Source organism: Procambarus clarkii, chromosome 1 (genome assembly GCF_040958095.1).
Source record: "Procambarus clarkii isolate CNS0578487 chromosome 1, FALCON_Pclarkii_2.0, whole genome shotgun sequence".
Taxonomy (NCBI): domain Eukaryota; kingdom Metazoa; phylum Arthropoda; class Malacostraca; order Decapoda; family Cambaridae; genus Procambarus; species Procambarus clarkii.
This window is the reverse complement of record NC_091150.1, coordinates 10165547-10182923: the sequence shown is the minus strand read 5'-3', so window position 1 is coordinate 10182923 and position 17377 is coordinate 10165547. Positions and strand designations below refer to the sequence as shown.

Below are 17377 nucleotides of genomic sequence, written 5' to 3'. Positions count from 1 at the left end.
TGGTGATGGTAGTGGTGTAGCCACCTGGTGATGGTAGTGGTGTAGCTACCTGGTGATGGTAGTGGTGTAGCCACCTGGTGATGGTTGTGATGTAGCCACCTGGTGATGGTAGTGGTGTAGCTACCTGGTGATGGTGGTGTTGTAACCACCTGGTGATGGTAGTGGTGTAGCTACCTGGTGATGGTAGTGGTGTAGCTACCTGGTGATGGTAGTGGTGTAGCTACCTGATGATGGTAGTGGTGTAGCTACCTGGTGATAATAGTGGTGTAGTTACCTAGTGATGGTAGTTTTGTAGCTGCCTGGTGATGGTAAAGGTGTAGCAACCTTGTGATGGTAGTGGTGTAGCTACCTGGTGATAGTAGTGGTGTAGCTACCTGGTGATGGTAGTGGTGTAGCGACCTGGTGATGGTAGTGGTGTAGCTACCTGGTTATGGTAGTGGTGTAGCTACCTGGTGATGGTAGTGGTGTAGCGACCTGGTGATGGTAGTGGTGTAGCTACCTGGTGATGGTAGTGGTGTAGCCACCTGGTGATGGTAGTGGTGTAGCTACATGATGATGGTAAAGGTGTAGTTACATGTTGATGGTAGTGGTGTACCTACCTTGTGATGGGAGTAGTGTAGCTACCTGGTGATGTTAGTGGTGTAGCAGCCTGGTGATGGTAGTGGTGTAGATACCTGGTGATGGTAGTGGTGTGGCCACCTGGTGATGTTAGTGGTGTAGCAACCTGGTGATGGTAGTGGTGTAGATACCTGGTGATGGTAGTGGTGTGGCCACCTGGTGATGAAAGTGGTGTGTTTACCTGGTGATGGTAGTGGTGTAGCTACCTGGTGATGGTAGCGGTGTAGCTACCTGGTGATGGTAGTTGTGTAGCCACCTGGTGATTGTAGTGATATAGCTACCTGGTGATGGTACTGGTGTACCTACCTGGTGATGGTAGTGGTGTAGCAACCTGGTGATGGTACTGGTGTAGTTACCTGGTGATGGTAGTGGTGTAGCTACCTGGTGATGGTAGTCGTGTAGCCACCTAGTGATGGAACTGGTGTAGTTACCTGGTGATGGTACTGGTGTAGTTGCCTGGTGATGGTAGTGGTGTAGCTACCTGGTGATGGTAGTAGTGTAGCTGCCTGGTGATGGTAGTGGTGTAGCTACCTGGTGATGGTTGTGGTGTAGCTACCTGGTGAAGGTAGTGGTGTAGTTACATGGTGATGGTAGTGGTGTAGCTACCTGGTGATAATAGTGGTGTAGTTACCTAGTGATGGTAGTTTTGTAGCTACCTGGTGATGGTACTGGTGTAGTTACCTGGTGATGGTAGTGGTGTAGCTACCTGGTGATGGTAGTGGTGTAGCCACCTGGTGATGGTAGTGGTGTAGCTACCTGGTGATGGTAGTGGTTTAGCCACCTGGTGATGGTAGTGGTGTATCTACCTGGTGATGGTAGTGGTGTAGCTACCTGGTGATGGTAGTGGTGTAGCTACCTGATGATGGTAGTGGTGTAGCTACTTAGTGATAATAGTGGTGTAGTTACCTAGTGATGGTAGTTTTGTAGCTGCCTGGTGATGGTAGTGGTTTAGCCACCTGGTGATGGTAGTGGTGTATATACCTCGTGATGGTAGTGGTGTAGCTACCTGGTGATGGTAGTGGTGTAGCTACCTGATGATGGTAGTGGTGTAGCTACCTGGTGATAATAGTGGTGTAGTTACCTAGTGATGGTAGTTTTGTAGCTGCCTGGTGATGGTAAAGGTGTAGCAACCTTGTGATGGTAGTGGTGTAGCTACCTGGTGATAGTAGTGGTGTAGCCACCTGGTGATGGTAGTGGTGTACCTACCTGGTGATGGTAATGGTGTAGCCAGCTGGTGATGGTAGTGGTGTAGCCACCTGGTGATGGTAGTGGTGTAGCTACATGGTGATGGTAAAGGTGTAGTTACATGTTGATGGTAGTGGTGTACCTACCTGGTGATGGGAGTAGTGTAGCTACCTGGTGATGTTAGTGGTGTAGCCACCTGGTGATTTTAGTGGTGTAGATACCTGGTGATGGTAGTGGTGTGGCCACCTGGTGATGATAGTGGTGTGGTTACCTGGTGATGGTAGTGGTGTAGCTACCTGGTGATGGTAGCGGTGTAGCTACCTGGTGATGGTAGTGGTGTAGCCACCTGGTGGTTGTAGTGATATAGCTACCTGGTGATGGTACTGTTGTACCTACCTGGTGATGGTAGTGGTGTAGCAACCTGGTGATGGTACTGGTGTAGTTACCTGGTGATGGTAGTGGTGTAGCTACCTGGTGATGGTAGTCGTGTAGCCACCTAGTGATGGAACTGATGTAGTTACCTGTTGATGGTACTGGTGTAGTTGCCTGGTGATGGTAGTGGTGTAGCCACCTGGTGATGGTAGTGGTGAAGCCACCTGAAAATTGTAGTGGTGTAGCCAGACGGTGATAATAGTGGTGTAGCTTCCTGGTGATGGTAGTGGTGTAGTCACCTGGTGATGTTAGTGATGTAGCTACCTGGTGATGGTAGTGGTGTAGCTACCTGTTGATGGTAGTGGTGTAGCCCCCTGCTGATGGTATTGGTAGAACTACCTAGTGATGGTAGTGGTGTAGCCACCTGGTGATGGTAGTGATGTAGCTACCTGGTGATTGTAGTGGTGTAGTTGCGTTGCCTGGTGATTGTAGTGTTGTAGTTACCTGGTGATAGTAGTGGTGCAGTTACCTGGTGATGGTAGTAGTGTAGCCACCTGGTGATATGCGTGGTGTAGCCACCTGGTGATGGTAGTGGTGTAGCCACCTGGTGATGGTAGTGGTGTAGCTACCTGGTGATGGTAGTGGTGTAGCCACCTGGTGATGGTTGTGATGTAGCCACCTGGTGATGGTAGTGGTGTAGCTACCTGGTGATGGTAGTGGTGTAGCTACCTGGTGATGGTAGTGGTGTAGCTACCTGATGATGGTAGTGGTGTAGCTACCTGGTGATAATAGTGGTGTAGTTACCTAGTGATGGTAGTTTTGTAGCTGCCTGGTGATGGTAAAGGTGTAGCAACCTTGTGATGGTAGTGGTGAAGCTACCTGGTGATAGTAGTGGTGTAGCTACCTGGTGATGGTAGTGGTGTAGCGACCTGGTGATGGTAGTGGTGTAGCTACCTGGTGATGGTAGTGGTGTAGCTACCTGGTGATGGTAGTGGTGTAGCGACCTGGTGATGGTAGTGGTGTAGCTACCTGGTGATGGTAGTGGTGTAGCCACCTGGTGATGGTAGTGGTGTAGCTACATGGTGATGGTAAAGGTGTAGTTACATGTTGATGGTAGTGGTGTACCTACCTTGTGATGGGAGTAGTGTAGCTACCTGGTGATGTTAGTGGTGTAGCAACCTGGTGACGGTAGTCGTGTAGATACCTGGTGATGGTAGTGGTGTGGCCACCTGGTGATGTTAGTGGTGTAGCAAACTGGTGATGGTAGTGGTGTAGATACCTGGTGATGGTAGTGGTGTGTCCACCTGGTGATGAAAGTGGTGTGGTTACCTGGTGATGGTAGTGGTGTAGCTACCTGGTGATGGTAGCGGTGTAGCTACCTGGTGATGGTAGTTGTGTAGCCACCTGGTGATTGTAGTGATATAGCTACCTGGTGATGGTACTGGTGTACCTACCTGGTGATGGTAGTGGTGTAGCAACCTGGTGATGGTACTGGTGTAGTTACCTGGTGATGGTAGTGGTGTAGCTACCTGGTGATGGTAGTCGTGTAGCCACCTAGTGATGGAACTGGTGTAGTTACCTGGTGATGGTACTGGTGTAGTTGCCTGGTGATGGTAGTGGTGTAGCTACCTGGTGATGGTAGTAGTGTAGCTGCCTGGTGATGGTAGTGGTGTAGCTACCTGGTGATGGTTGTGGTGTAGCTACCTGGTGAAGGTAGTGGTGTAGTTACATGGTGATGGTAGTGGTGTAGCTACCTGGTGATAATAGTGGTGTAGTTACCTAGTGATGGTAGTTTTGTAGCTACCTGGTGATGGTACTGGTGTAGTTACCTGGTGATGGTAGTGGTGTAGCTACCTGGTGATGGTAGTGGTGTAGCCACCTGGTGATGGTAGTGGTGTTGCTGCCTGGTGATGGTAGTGGTTTAGCCACCTGGTGATGGTAGTGGTGTATCTACCTGGTGATGGTAGTGGTGTAGCTACCTGGTGATGGTAGTGGTGTAGCTACCTGATGATGGTAGTGGTGTAGCTACTTAGTGATAATAGTGGTGTAGTTACCTAGTGATGGTAGTTTTGTAGCTGCCTGGTGATGGTAGTGGTTTAGCCACCTGGTGATGGTAGTGGTGTATATACCTGGTGATGGTAGTGGTGTAGCTACCTGGTGATGGTAGTGGTGTAGCTACCTGATGATGGTAGTGGTGTAGCTACCTGGTGATAATAGTGGTGTAGTTACCTAGTGATGGTAGTTTTGTAGCTGCCTGGTGATGGTAAAGGTGTAGCAACCTTGTGATGGTAATGGTGTAGCTACCTGGTGATAGTAGTGGTGTAGCTACCAGGTGATGGTAGTGGTGTAGCGACCTGGTGATGGTAGTGGTGTAGCTACCTGGTGATGGTAGTGGTGTAGCCACCTGGTGATGGTAGTGGTGTACCTACCTGGTGATGGTAATGGTGTAGCCAGCTGGTGATGGTAGTGGTGTAGCCACCTGGTGATGGTAGTGGTGTAGCTACATGGTGATGGTAAAGGTGTAGTTACATGTTGATGGTAGTGGTGTACCTACCTGGTGATGGGAGTAGTGTAGCTACCTGGTGATGTTAGTGGTGTAGCCACCTGGTGATTTTAGTGGTGTAGATACCTGGTGATGGTAGTGGTGTGGCCACCTGGTGATGATAGTGGTGTGGTTACCTGGTGATGGTAGTGGTGTAGCTACCTGGTGATGGTAGCGGTGTAGCTACCTGGTGATGGTAGTGGTGTAGCCACCTGGTGGTTGTAGTGATATAGCTACCTGGTGATGGTACTGGTGTACCTACCTGGTGATGGTAGTGGTGTAGCAACCTGGTGATGGTACTGGTGTAGTTACCTGGTGATGGTAGTGGTGTAGCTACCTGGTGATGGTAGTCGTGTAGCCACCTAGTGATGGAACTGATGTAGTTACCTGTTGATGGTACTGGTGTAGTTGCCTGGTGATGGTAGTGGTGTAGCCACCTGGTGATGGTAGTGGTGTAGCCACCTGAAAATTGTAGTGGTGTAGCCAGACGGTGATAATAGTGGTGTAGCTTCCTGGTGATGGTAGTGGTGTAGTCACCTGGTGATGTTAGTGATGTAGCTACCTGGTGATGGTAGTGGTGTAGCTACCTGTTGATGGTAGTGGTGTTGCCCCCTGCTGATGGTATTGGTAGAACTACCTAGTGATGGTAGTGGTGTAGCCACCTGGTGATGGTAGTGATGTAGCTACCTGGTGATTGTAGTGGTGTAGTTGCGTTGCCTGGTGATTGTAGTGTTGTAGTTACCTGGTGATAGTAGTGGTGCAGTTACCTGGTGATGGTAGTAGTGTAACCACCTGGTGATATGCGTGGTGTAGCCACCTGGTGATGGTAGTGGTGTAGCCACCTGGTGATGGTAGTGGTGTAGCTACCTGGTGATGGTAGTGGTGTAGCCACCTGGTGATGGTTGTGATGTAGCCACCTGGTGATGGTAGTGGTGTAGCTACCTGGTGATGGTGGTGTTGTAACCACCTGGTGATGGTAGTGGTGTAGCTACCTGGTGATGGTAGTGGTGTAGCTACCTGGTGATGGTAGTGGTGTAGCTACCTGATGATGGTAGTGGTGTAGCTACCTGGTGATAATAGTGGTGTAGTTACCTAGTGATGGTAGTTTTGTAGCTGCCTGGTGATGGTAAAGGTGTAGCAACCTTGTGATGGTAGTGGTGAAGCTACCTGGTGATAGTAGTGGTGTAGCTACCTGGTGATGGTAGTGGTGTAGCGACCTGGTGATGGTAGTGGTGTAGCTACCTGGTGATGGTAGTGGTGTAGCTACCTGGTGATGGTAGTGGTGTAGCGACCTGGTGATGGTAGTGGTGTAGCTACCTGGTGATGGTAGTGGTGTAGCCACCTGGTGATGGTAGTGGTGTAGCTACATGGTGATGGTAAAGGTGTAGTTACATGTTGATGGTAGTGGTGTACCTACCTTGTGATGGGAGTAGTGTAGCTACCTGGTGATGTTAGTGGTGTAGCAACCTGGTGACGGTAGTCGTGTAGATACCTGGTGATGGTAGTGGTGTGGCCACCTGGTGATGTTAGTGGTGTAGCAAACTGGTGATGGTAGTGGTGTAGATACCTGGTGATGGTAGTGGTGTGGCCACCTGGTGATGAAAGTGGTGTGGTTACCTGGTGATGGTAGTGGTGTAGCTACCTGGTGATGGTAGTTGTGTAGCCACCTGGTGATTGTAGTGATATAGCTACCTGGTGATGGTACTGGTGTACCTACCTGGTGATGGTAGTGGTGTAGCAACCTGGTGATGGTACTGGTGTAGTTACCTGGTGATGGTAGTGGTGTAGCTACCTGGTGATGGTAGTCGTGTAGCCACCTAGTGTTGGAACTGGTGTAGTTACCTGGTGATGGTACTGGTGTAGTTGCCTGGTGATGGTAGTGGTGTAGCTACCTGGTGATGGTAGTAGTGTAGCTGCCTGTTGATGGTAGTGGTGTAGCTACCTGGTGATGGTTGTGATGTAGCTACCTGGTGAAGGTAGTGGTGTAGTTACATGGTGATGGTAGTGGTGTAGCTACCTGGTGATAATAGTGGTGTAGTTACCTAGTGATGGTAGTTTTGTAGCTACCTGGTGATGGTACTGGTGTAGTTACCTGGTGATGGTAGTGGTGTAGCTACCTGGTGATGGTAGTGGTTTAGCCACCTGGTGATGGTAGTGGTGTATCTACCTGGTGATGGTAGTGGTGTAGCTACCTGGTGATGGTAGTGGTGTAGCTACCTGATGATGGTAGTGGTGTAGCTACTTAGTGATAATAGTGGTGTAGTTACCTAGTGATGGTAGTTTTGTAGCTGCCTGGTGATGGTAGTGGTTTAGCCACCTGGTGATGGTAGTGGTGTATATACCTGGTGATGGTAGTGGTGTAGCTACCTGGTGATGGTAGTGGTGTAGCTACCTGATGATGGTAGTGGTGTAGCTACCTGGTGATAATAGTGGTGTAGTTACCTAGTGATGGTAGTTTTGTAGCTGCCTGGTGATGGTAAAGGTGTAGCAACCTTGTGATGGTAGTGGTGTAGCTACCTGTTGATAGTAGTGGTGTAGCTACCTGGTGATGGTAGTGGTGTAGCGACCTGGTGATGGTAGTGGTGTAGCTACCTGGTGATGGTAGTGGTGTAGCCACCTGGTGATGGTAGTGGTGTACCTACCTGGTGATGGTAATGGTGTAGCCACCTGGTGATGGTAGTGGTGTAGCCACCTGGTGATGGTAGTGGTGTAGCTACATGGTGATGGTAAAGGTGTAGTTACAAGTTGATGGTAGTGGTGTACCTACCTGGTGATGGGAGTAGTGTAGCTACCTGGTGATGTTAGTGGTGTAGCCACCTGGTGATTTTAGTGGTGTAGATACCTGGTGATGGTAGTGGTGTGGCCACCTGGTGATGATAGTAATGTGGTTACCTGGTGATGGTAGTGGTGTAGCTACCTGGTGATGGTAGCGGTGTAGCTACCTGGTGATGGTAGTGGTGTAGCCACCTGGTGATTGTAGTGATATAGCTACCTGGTGATTGTAGTGATATAGCTACCTGGTGATGGTACTGGTGTACCTACCTGGTGATGGTAGTGGTGTAGCAACCTGGTGATGGTACTGGTGTAGTTACCTGGTGATGGTAGTGGTGTAGCTACCTGGTGATGGTAGTCGTGTAGCCACCTAGTGATGGAACTGATGTAGTTACCTGGTGATGGTACTGGTGTAGTTGCCTGGTGATGGTAGTGGTGTAGCCACCTGGTGATGGTAGTGGTGTAGCCACCTGAAAATTGTAGTGGTGTAGCCAGACGGTGATAATAGTGGTGTAGCTTCCTGGTGATGGTAGTGGTGTAGTCACCTGGTGATGTTAGTGATGTAGCTACCTGGTGATGGTAGTGGTGTAGCTACCTGTTGATGGTAGTGGTGTAGCCCCCTGGTGATGGTATTGGTAGAACTACCTAGTGATGGTAGTGGTGTAGCCACCTGGTGATGGTAGTGATGTAGCTACCTGGTGATTCTAGTGGTGTAGTTGCGTTGCCTGGTGATTGTAGTGTTGTAGTTACCTGGTGATAGTAGTGGTGTAGTTACCTGGTGATGGTAGTAGTGTAGCCACCTGGTGATATGCGTGGTGTAGCCACCTGGTGATGGTAGTGGTGTAGCCACCTGGTGATGGTAGTGGTGTAGCTACCTGGTGATGGTAGTGGTTTAGCCACCTGGTGATGGTAGTGATGTAGCCACCTGGTGATGGTAGTGGTGTAGCTACCTGGTGATGGTGGTGTTGTAACCACCTGATGATGGTAGTGGTGTAGCTACCTGGTGATGGTAGTGGTGTAGCCCCCTGGTGATGGTAATGGTGTAGCCCCCTGGTGATGGTAGTGGTAGAACTACCTAGTGATGGTAGTGGTGTGGCCACCTGGTGATGGTAGTGATGTAGCTACCTGGTGATTGTAGTGGTGTAGTTGCATTGCCTGGTGATGGTAGTGGTGTAGCCACCTGGTGATTGTTGTGGTGTAGCCACCTGGCGATGGTACTGGTGTAGCCACCTGTTGATGGTAATGGTGTAGCCACCTGGTGATGGTAGATGTGTAGCCACCTGGTGATGGTAGATGTGTAGCCACCAGGTGATGGTAGTGGTTTAGCCATAAGGTGAGTGTAGTGGTGTTGCCACCTGGTGATAGTAGTGGCGTAGCCATTTGGTGATATTAGTGATGTAGCCACCAGGTAATGGTAGTGTAGTAGCCACCTGGTGATGGTAGTGGTGTAAAGGAGAAGGGAGACAAAGGCAAAAACTTAATAATATAATTGTCACCATCACCATAAATAATATATATCTTATCACACGGGGGAGGTATAAACACTATTATATACAATGTGGTCTTCCTCTGAAGACGCGGAATGTTCCACGGTGCTCGACGATGCTTAGCTCTTGGTCCTCTTGTGGCCTCACGATGAATCCTTCGATTCTCTTGAGTCTACCCTGGCCACAGGCCAGCCAAATCACAGTTCCACTGGGGGCACCGTCGTGGAGGCCGTCAACCACAAATCCAGCCTGTAGCTGGCAGGTTCCAATCAGCAACGCTGCGTAGGCCACTCCACGACCGATACTAGTGTTGCGAGCCCTAGTCAGGAGCCTCGTGTGATCCCACAGATCACTCTCCTCACCACTACACCCCAGTGGTTAAGCGTCTCCACCAGTCAGTCCCGGGTACGACAATCCCTCAGCTGCCACGTCACAAGCAGGCTAACACAACAGTGTTCATCCGGGGGGTGACTCACAGCTGCTGCAGCATACACGTGGAGAGTCTTCGGCTGCCTTGGGTAGACTGATCCAACGTTCATTACAGCAGTCCTAGGTCGACTCTGTAATCAGACACGTCATCAGTACCGGTTACACTCTAGGGCATCTCACTTACAGGCTTAGACACAAACGCCCACCTATCCACTCCATAGATGGCGTTGCTGTCTAAACGTCACCTCACCAGAGGTCAGCAGCGGCTGTGTTATGAGCTGATCAGGACGGGAATCAAGCCCTCGTGGCTGGTATTTCCTGTATTCACTAGATGGCGCCGTCCATTTGGAGGGGGTTTCGGGAGCTGACCCACAGATGGCGCGGTCGTCACTGCTCCGTGCTCGGACGCTGGGCTCGGGTCCATAACAAGGTGTAGTTACATAGTGATGGTTGTGGTGTAGCCACCTGGTGATAGTTCAGGTGTAGTTACCTGGTGATGGTACTGGTGTAGTTACCTGGTGATAGTAGTGGTGTAGCTACCTGGTGATGGTAGTAGTGTAGCTGCCTGGTGATGGTAGTGGTGTAGCTACCTGGTGATGGTTGTGGTGTAGCTATCTGGTGAAGGTAGTGGTGTAGTTACATGGTGATGGTAGTGGTGTAGCTACCTGGTGATAATAGTGGTGTAGTTACCTTGTGATGGTAGTTTTGTAACTACCTGGTGATGGTACTGGTGTAGTTACCTGGTGATGGTAGTGGTGTAGCGACCTGGTGATGGTAGTGGTGTAGCTACCTGGTGATGGTAGTGGTGTATCCACCTGGTGATGGTAGTGGTGTACCTACCTGGTGATGGTAATAGTGTAGCCACCTGGTGATGGTAGTGGTGTAGCCACCTGGTGATGGTAGTGGTGTAGCTACATGGTGATGGTAAAGGTGTAGTTTCATGTTGATGGTAGTGGTGTACCTACCTGGTGATGGGAGTGGTGTAGCTACCTGGTGATGTTAGTGGTGTAGCCACCTGGTGATGGTAGTGGTGTAGATACCTGGTGATGGTAGTTGTGTGGCCACCTGGTGATGATAGTGGTGTGGTTACCTGGTAATGGTAGTGGTGTAGCCACCTGGTGATGGTAGTGGTGTAGCCACCTGGTGATGGTAGTGGTGTAGCTACCTGGTGATGGTAGTGGTGTAGCCACCTGGTGATGGTTGTGATGTAGCCACCTGGTGATGGTAGTGGTGTAGCTACCTGGTGATGGTGGTGTTGTAACCACCTGGTGATGGTAGTGGTGTAGCTACCTGGTGATGGTAGTGGTGTAGCTACCTGGTGATGGTAGTGGTGTAGCTACCTGATGATGGTAGTGGTGTAGCTACCTGGTGATAATAGTGGTGTAGTTACCTAGTGATGGTAGTTTTGTAGCTGCCTGGTGATGGTAAAGGTGTAGCAACCTTGTGATGGTAGTGGTGAAGCTACCTGGTGATAGTAGTGGTGTAGCTACCTGGTGATGGTAGTGGTGTAGCGACCTGGTGATGGTAGTGGTGTAGCTACCTGGTGATGGTAGTGGTGTAGCTACCTGGTGATGGTAGTGGTGTAGCGACCTGGTGATGGTAGTGGTGTAGCTACCTGGTGATGGTAGTGGTGTAGCCACCTGGTGATGGTAGTGGTGTAGCTACATGGTGATGGTAAAGGTGTAGTTACATGTTGATGGTAGTGGTGTACCTACCTTGTGATGGGAGTAGTGTAGCTACCTGGTGATGTTAGTGGTGTAGCAACCTGGTGACGGTAGTCGTGTAGATACCTGGTGATGGTAGTGGTGTGGCCACCTGGTGATGTTAGTGGTGTAGCAAACTGGTGATGGTAGTGGTGTAGATACCTGGTGATGGTAGTGGTGTGGCCACCTGGTGATGAAAGTGGTGTGGTTACCTGGTGATGGTAGTGGTGTAGCTACCTGGTGATGGTAGTTGTGTAGCCACCTGGTGATTGTAGTGATATAGCTACCTGGTGATGGTACTGGTGTACCTACCTGGTGATGGTAGTGGTGTAGCAACCTGGTGATGGTACTGGTGTAGTTACCTGGTGATGGTAGTGGTGTAGCTACCTGGTGATGGTAGTCGTGTAGCCACCTAGTGTTGGAACTGGTGTAGTTACCTGGTGATGGTACTGGTGTAGTTGCCTGGTGATGGTAGTGGTGTAGCTACCTGGTGATGGTAGTAGTGTAGCTGCCTGTTGATGGTAGTGGTGTAGCTACCTGGTGATGGTTGTGATGTAGCTACCTGGTGAAGGTAGTGGTGTAGTTACATGGTGATGGTAGTGGTGTAGCTACCTGGTGATAATAGTGGTGTAGTTACCTAGTGATGGTAGTTTTGTAGCTACCTGGTGATGGTACTGGTGTAGTTACCTGGTGATGGTAGTGGTGTAGCTACCTGGTGATGGTAGTGGTTTAGCCACCTGGTGATGGTAGTGGTGTATCTACCTGGTGATGGTAGTGGTGTAGCTACCTGGTGATGGTAGTGGTGTAGCTACCTGATGATGGTAGTGGTGTAGCTACTTAGTGATAATAGTGGTGTAGTTACCTAGTGATGGTAGTTTTGTAGCTGCCTGGTGATGGTAGTGGTTTAGCCACCTGGTGATGGTAGTGGTGTATATACCTGGTGATGGTAGTGGTGTAGCTACCTGGTGATGGTAGTGGTGTAGCTACCTGATGATGGTAGTGGTGTAGCTACCTGGTGATAATAGTGGTGTAGTTACCTAGTGATGGTAGTTTTGTAGCTGCCTGGTGATGGTAAAGGTGTAGCAACCTTGTGATGGTAGTGGTGTAGCTACCTGTTGATAGTAGTGGTGTAGCTACCTGGTGATGGTAGTGGTGTAGCGACCTGGTGATGGTAGTGGTGTAGCTACCTGGTGATGGTAGTGGTGTAGCCACCTGGTGATGGTAGTGGTGTACCTACCTGGTGATGGTAATGGTGTAGCCACCTGGTGATGGTAGTGGTGTAGCCACCTGGTGATGGTAGTGGTGTAGCTACATGGTGATGGTAAAGGTGTAGTTACAAGTTGATGGTAGTGGTGTACCTACCTGGTGATGGGAGTAGTGTAGCTACCTGGTGATGTTAGTGGTGTAGCCACCTGGTGATTTTAGTGGTGTAGATACCTGGTGATGGTAGTGGTGTGGCCACCTGGTGATGATAGTAATGTGGTTACCTGGTGATGGTAGTGGTGTAGCTACCTGGTGATGGTAGCGGTGTAGCTACCTGGTGATGGTAGTGGTGTAGCCACCTGGTGATTGTAGTGATATAGCTACCTGGTGATTGTAGTGATATAGCTACCTGGTGATGGTACTGGTGTACCTACCTGGTGATGGTAGTGGTGTAGCAACCTGGTGATGGTACTGGTGTAGTTACCTGGTGATGGTAGTGGTGTAGCTACCTGGTGATGGTAGTCGTGTAGCCACCTAGTGATGGAACTGATGTAGTTACCTGGTGATGGTACTGGTGTAGTTGCCTGGTGATGGTAGTGGTGTAGCCACCTGGTGATGGTAGTGGTGTAGCCACCTGAAAATTGTAGTGGTGTAGCCAGACGGTGATAATAGTGGTGTAGCTTCCTGGTGATGGTAGTGGTGTAGTCACCTGGTGATGTTAGTGATGTAGCTACCTGGTGATGGTAGTGGTGTAGCTACCTGTTGATGGTAGTGGTGTAGCCCCCTGGTGATGGTATTGGTAGAACTACCTAGTGATGGTAGTGGTGTAGCCACCTGGTGATGGTAGTGATGTAGCTACCTGGTGATTCTAGTGGTGTAGTTGCGTTGCCTGGTGATTGTAGTGTTGTAGTTACCTGGTGATAGTAGTGGTGTAGTTACCTGGTGATGGTAGTAGTGTAGCCACCTGGTGATATGCGTGGTGTAGCCACCTGGTGATGGTAGTGGTGTAGCCACCTGGTGATGGTAGTGGTGTAGCTACCTGGTGATGGTAGTGGTTTAGCCACCTGGTGATGGTAGTGATGTAGCCACCTGGTGATGGTAGTGGTGTAGCTACCTGGTGATGGTGGTGTTGTAACCACCTGATGATGGTAGTGGTGTAGCTACCTGGTGATGGTAGTGGTGTAGCCCCCTGGTGATGGTAATGGTGTAGCCCCCTGGTGATGGTAGTGGTAGAACTACCTAGTGATGGTAGTGGTGTGGCCACCTGGTGATGGTAGTGATGTAGCTACCTGGTGATTGTAGTGGTGTAGTTGCATTGCCTGGTGATGGTAGTGGTGTAGCCACCTGGTGATTGTTGTGGTGTAGCCACCTGGCGATGGTACTGGTGTAGCCACCTGTTGATGGTAATGGTGTAGCCACCTGGTGATGGTAGATGTGTAGCCACCTGGTGATGGTAGATGTGTAGCCACCAGGTGATGGTAGTGGTTTAGCCATAAGGTGAGGGTAGTGGTGTTGCCACCTGGTGATAGTAGTGGCGTAGCCATTTGGTGATATTAGTGATGTAGCCACCAGGTAATGGTAGTGTAGTAGCCACCTGGTGATGGTAGTGGTGTAAAGGAGAAGGGAGACAAAGGCAAAAACTTAATAATATAATTGTCACCATCACCATAAATAATATATATCTTATCACACGGGGGAGGTATAAACACTATTATATACAATGTGGTCTTCCTCTGAAGACGCGGAATGTTCCACGGTGCTCGACGATGCTTAGCTCTTGGTCCTCTTGTGGCCTCACGATGAATCCTTCGATTCTCTTGAGTCTACCCTGGCCACAGGCCAGCCAAATCACAGTTCCACTGGGGGCACCGTCGTGGAGGCCGTCAACCACAAATCCAGCCTGTAGCTGGCAGGTTCCAATCAGCAACGCTGCGTAGGCCACTCCACGACCGATACTAGTGTTGCGAGCCCTAGTCAGGAGCCTCGTGTGATCCCACAGATCACTCTCCTCACCACTACACCCCAGTGGTTAAGCGTCTCCACCAGTCAGTCCCGGGTACGACAATCCCTCAGCTGCCACGTCACAAGCAGGCTAACACAACAGTGTTCATCCGGGGGGTGACTCACAGCTGCTGCAGCATACACGTGGAGAGTCTTCGGCTGCCTTGGGTAGACTGATCCAACGTTCATTACAGCAGTCCTAGGTCGACTCTGTAATCAGACACGTCATCAGTACCGGTTACACTCTAGGGCATCTCACTTACAGGCTTAGACACAAACGCCCACCTATCCACTCCATAGATGGCGTTGCTGTCTAAACGTCACCTCACCAGAGGTCAGCAGCGGCTGTGTTATGAGCTGATCAGGACGGGAATCAAGCCCTCGTGGCTGGTATTTCCTGTATTCACTAGATGGCGCCGTCCATTTGGAGGGGGTTTCGGGAGCTGACCCACAGATGGCGCGGTCGTCACTGCTCCGTGCTCGGACGCTGGGCTCGGGTCCATAACAAGGTGTAGTTACATAGTGATGGTTGTGGTGTAGCCACCTGGTGATAGTTCAGGTGTAGTTACCTGGTGATGGTACTGGTGTAGTTACCTGGTGATAGTAGTGGTGTAGCTACCTGGTGATGGTAGTAGTGTAGCTGCCTGGTGATGGTAGTGGTGTAGCTACCTGGTGATGGTTGTGGTGTAGCTATCTGGTGAAGGTAGTGGTGTAGTTACATGGTGATGGTAGTGGTGTAGCTACCTGGTGATAATAGTGGTGTAGTTACCTAGTGATGGTAGTTTTGTAACTACCTGGTGATGGTACTGGTGTAGTTACCTGGTGATGGTAGTGGTGTAGCTACCTGGTGATGGTAGTGGTGTAGCCACCTGGTGATGGTAGTGGTGTAGCTACCTGGTGATGGTAGTGGTTTAGCCACCTGGTGATGGTAGTGGTGTATCTACCTGGTGAAGGTAGTGGTGTAGCTACCTGGTGATGGTAGTGGTGTAGCTACCTGATGATGGTAGTGGTGTAGCTACCTGGTGATAATAGTGGTGTAGTTACCTAGTGATGGTAGTTTTGTAGCTGCCTGGTGATGGTAAAGGTGTAGCAAACTTGTGATGATAGTGGTGTAGCTACCTGGTGATAGTAGTGGTGTAGCTACCTGGTGATGGTAGTGGTGTAGCGACCTGGTGATGGTAGTGGTGTAGCTACCTGGTGATGGTAGTGGTGTATCCACCTGGTGATGGTAGTGGTGTACCTACCTGGTGATGGTAATAGTGTAGCCACCTGGTGATGGTAGTGGTGTAGCCACCTGGTGATGGTAGTGGTGTAGCTACATGGTGATGGTAAAGGTGTAGTTTCATGTTGATGGTAGTGGTGTACCTACCTGGTGATGGGAGTGGTGTAGCTACCTGGTGATGTTAGTGTTGTAGCCACCTGGTGATGGTAGTGGTGTAGATACCTGGTGATGGTAGTTGTGTGGCCACCTGGTGATGATAGTGGTGTGGTTACCTGGTAATGGTAGTGGTGTAGCCACCTGGTGATGGTAGTGGTGCAGCCACCTGGTGATGGTAATTGTGTAGCCACCTGGTGATAGTACTGGTGTAGTTACCTGGTGATGGTACTGGTGTAGTTATCTGGTGATGTTTGTGGTGTAGCCACCTAGTGATGGTATTGGTGTAGCCACATGGTGATGGTAGTGGTGCAGCTAACTGGTGATGGCTGTGGTGAAGCCACCTTGTGATGGTAGTAGTGTAGCCACCTGGTGATGGTAGTGGTGTAGACAGCTGGTGATGGTAGTGGTGTAGCCACCTGGTGATGGTAGTGGTATTGCCACCTGGTGATGGTAGTGGTGTAGCTACCCGGTGATGGTAGTGGTGTAGCGACCTAGTGAGGGTAGTGGTGTAGCTACCTGATGATGGTAGTGGTGTGGCCACCTAGTGATGGTAGTGGTGTTGTTACCTGGTGAAGGTAGCGGTGTAGCTACATGGTGATGGTAGAGGTGTAGTTACCTGCTGATAGTAGTGATGTAGCCATCTGGTGATGGTAGTGGTGTAGCTACCTGGTGATGATAGTGGCGTAGCTGTCTGGTGATGGTAGTGGTGTAGCCACCTGGTGATGGTAGTGGTGTAGCCACCTGGTGATGGTAGTGGTGTAGCTACATGGTGATGGTAGAGGTATAGTTACCTGCTGATGGTAGTGATGTAGCCACCTGGTGAGTGGAGTGGTGTAGCTATCTGGTGATGTTAGTGGTGTAGCCACCTGGTGATGGTAGTGGTGTAGCTACCTGGTGATGGTAGTGGTGCAGCCACCTGGTGATGGTAGTGGTGTAGCCACCTGGTGATAGTACTGGTGTAGTTACCTGGTGATGGTACTGGTGTAGTTACCTGGTGATGGTTGTTGTGTAGCCACCTAGTGATGGTATTGGTGTAGCCACCTGGTGATGGTAGTGGTGTAGCTAACTGGTGATGGCTGTGGTGTAGCCACCTGGTGATGGTAGTAATGTTGCCACCTGGTGATGGTAGTGGTGTAGCCATCTGGTGATGGTAGTGGTGTAGCTACCTGGTGATAGTAGTGGTGTAGCAATTTCGTGATATTAGTGGTGTAGCCACCAGGTAATGGTAGTGAAGTAGTCACCTGGTGATGGTAGTGGTGTAGCCACCTGCTGATGGTAGTGGTGTAGCTACCTGATGATGGCAGTGGTGTAGCTACCTGGTGATGGTAGTGGTGTAGCCACCTGGTGATGGTAGTGGTGTAGCCACCTGGTGATGGTAGTGGTGTAGCTACCTGGTGATGGTAGTGGTGTAGCCCCCTGGTCATGGTATTGGTGGAGCTACCTGGTGATGGTAGTGGTGTAGCCACCTGGTGATGGTAGTGGTGTAGCTACCTAGTGATTTTAGTGGTGTAGTTGCCTGGTCATGGTAGTAGTGTAGTTACCTGGTGATGGTAGTTGTGTAGTTACCTGGTGATGGTAGTAGTGTAGCCACCCGGTGATAGTAGTGGTGTAGCCACCTGGTGATGGTAGTGGTGTAGCCACCTGGTGATGGTAGTGGTATAGCTACTTGGTGATGGTAGTGGTGTAG

At 50.1% G+C, this 17377-nt stretch overlaps 1 protein-coding gene across 1 annotated transcript in view; it reads right to left on the bottom strand.

Annotated features, from left to right (window-relative positions):
- The window catches only part of LOC138357424 (uncharacterized), a 94681-nt gene that overhangs the window by 68521 nt on the left and 8783 nt on the right, over positions 1-17377 (bottom strand). Inside the window, exons 2-3 of the mRNA XM_069314306.1 lie at positions 14439-14522; positions 9453-9536 (exon numbers count right to left, since the gene is read on the bottom strand). Of these exons, the coding sequence (XP_069170407.1) occupies positions 9453-9536; positions 14439-14522 (168 nt within the window). The remainder of the gene's footprint in view (positions 1-9452; positions 9537-14438; positions 14523-17377) is intronic.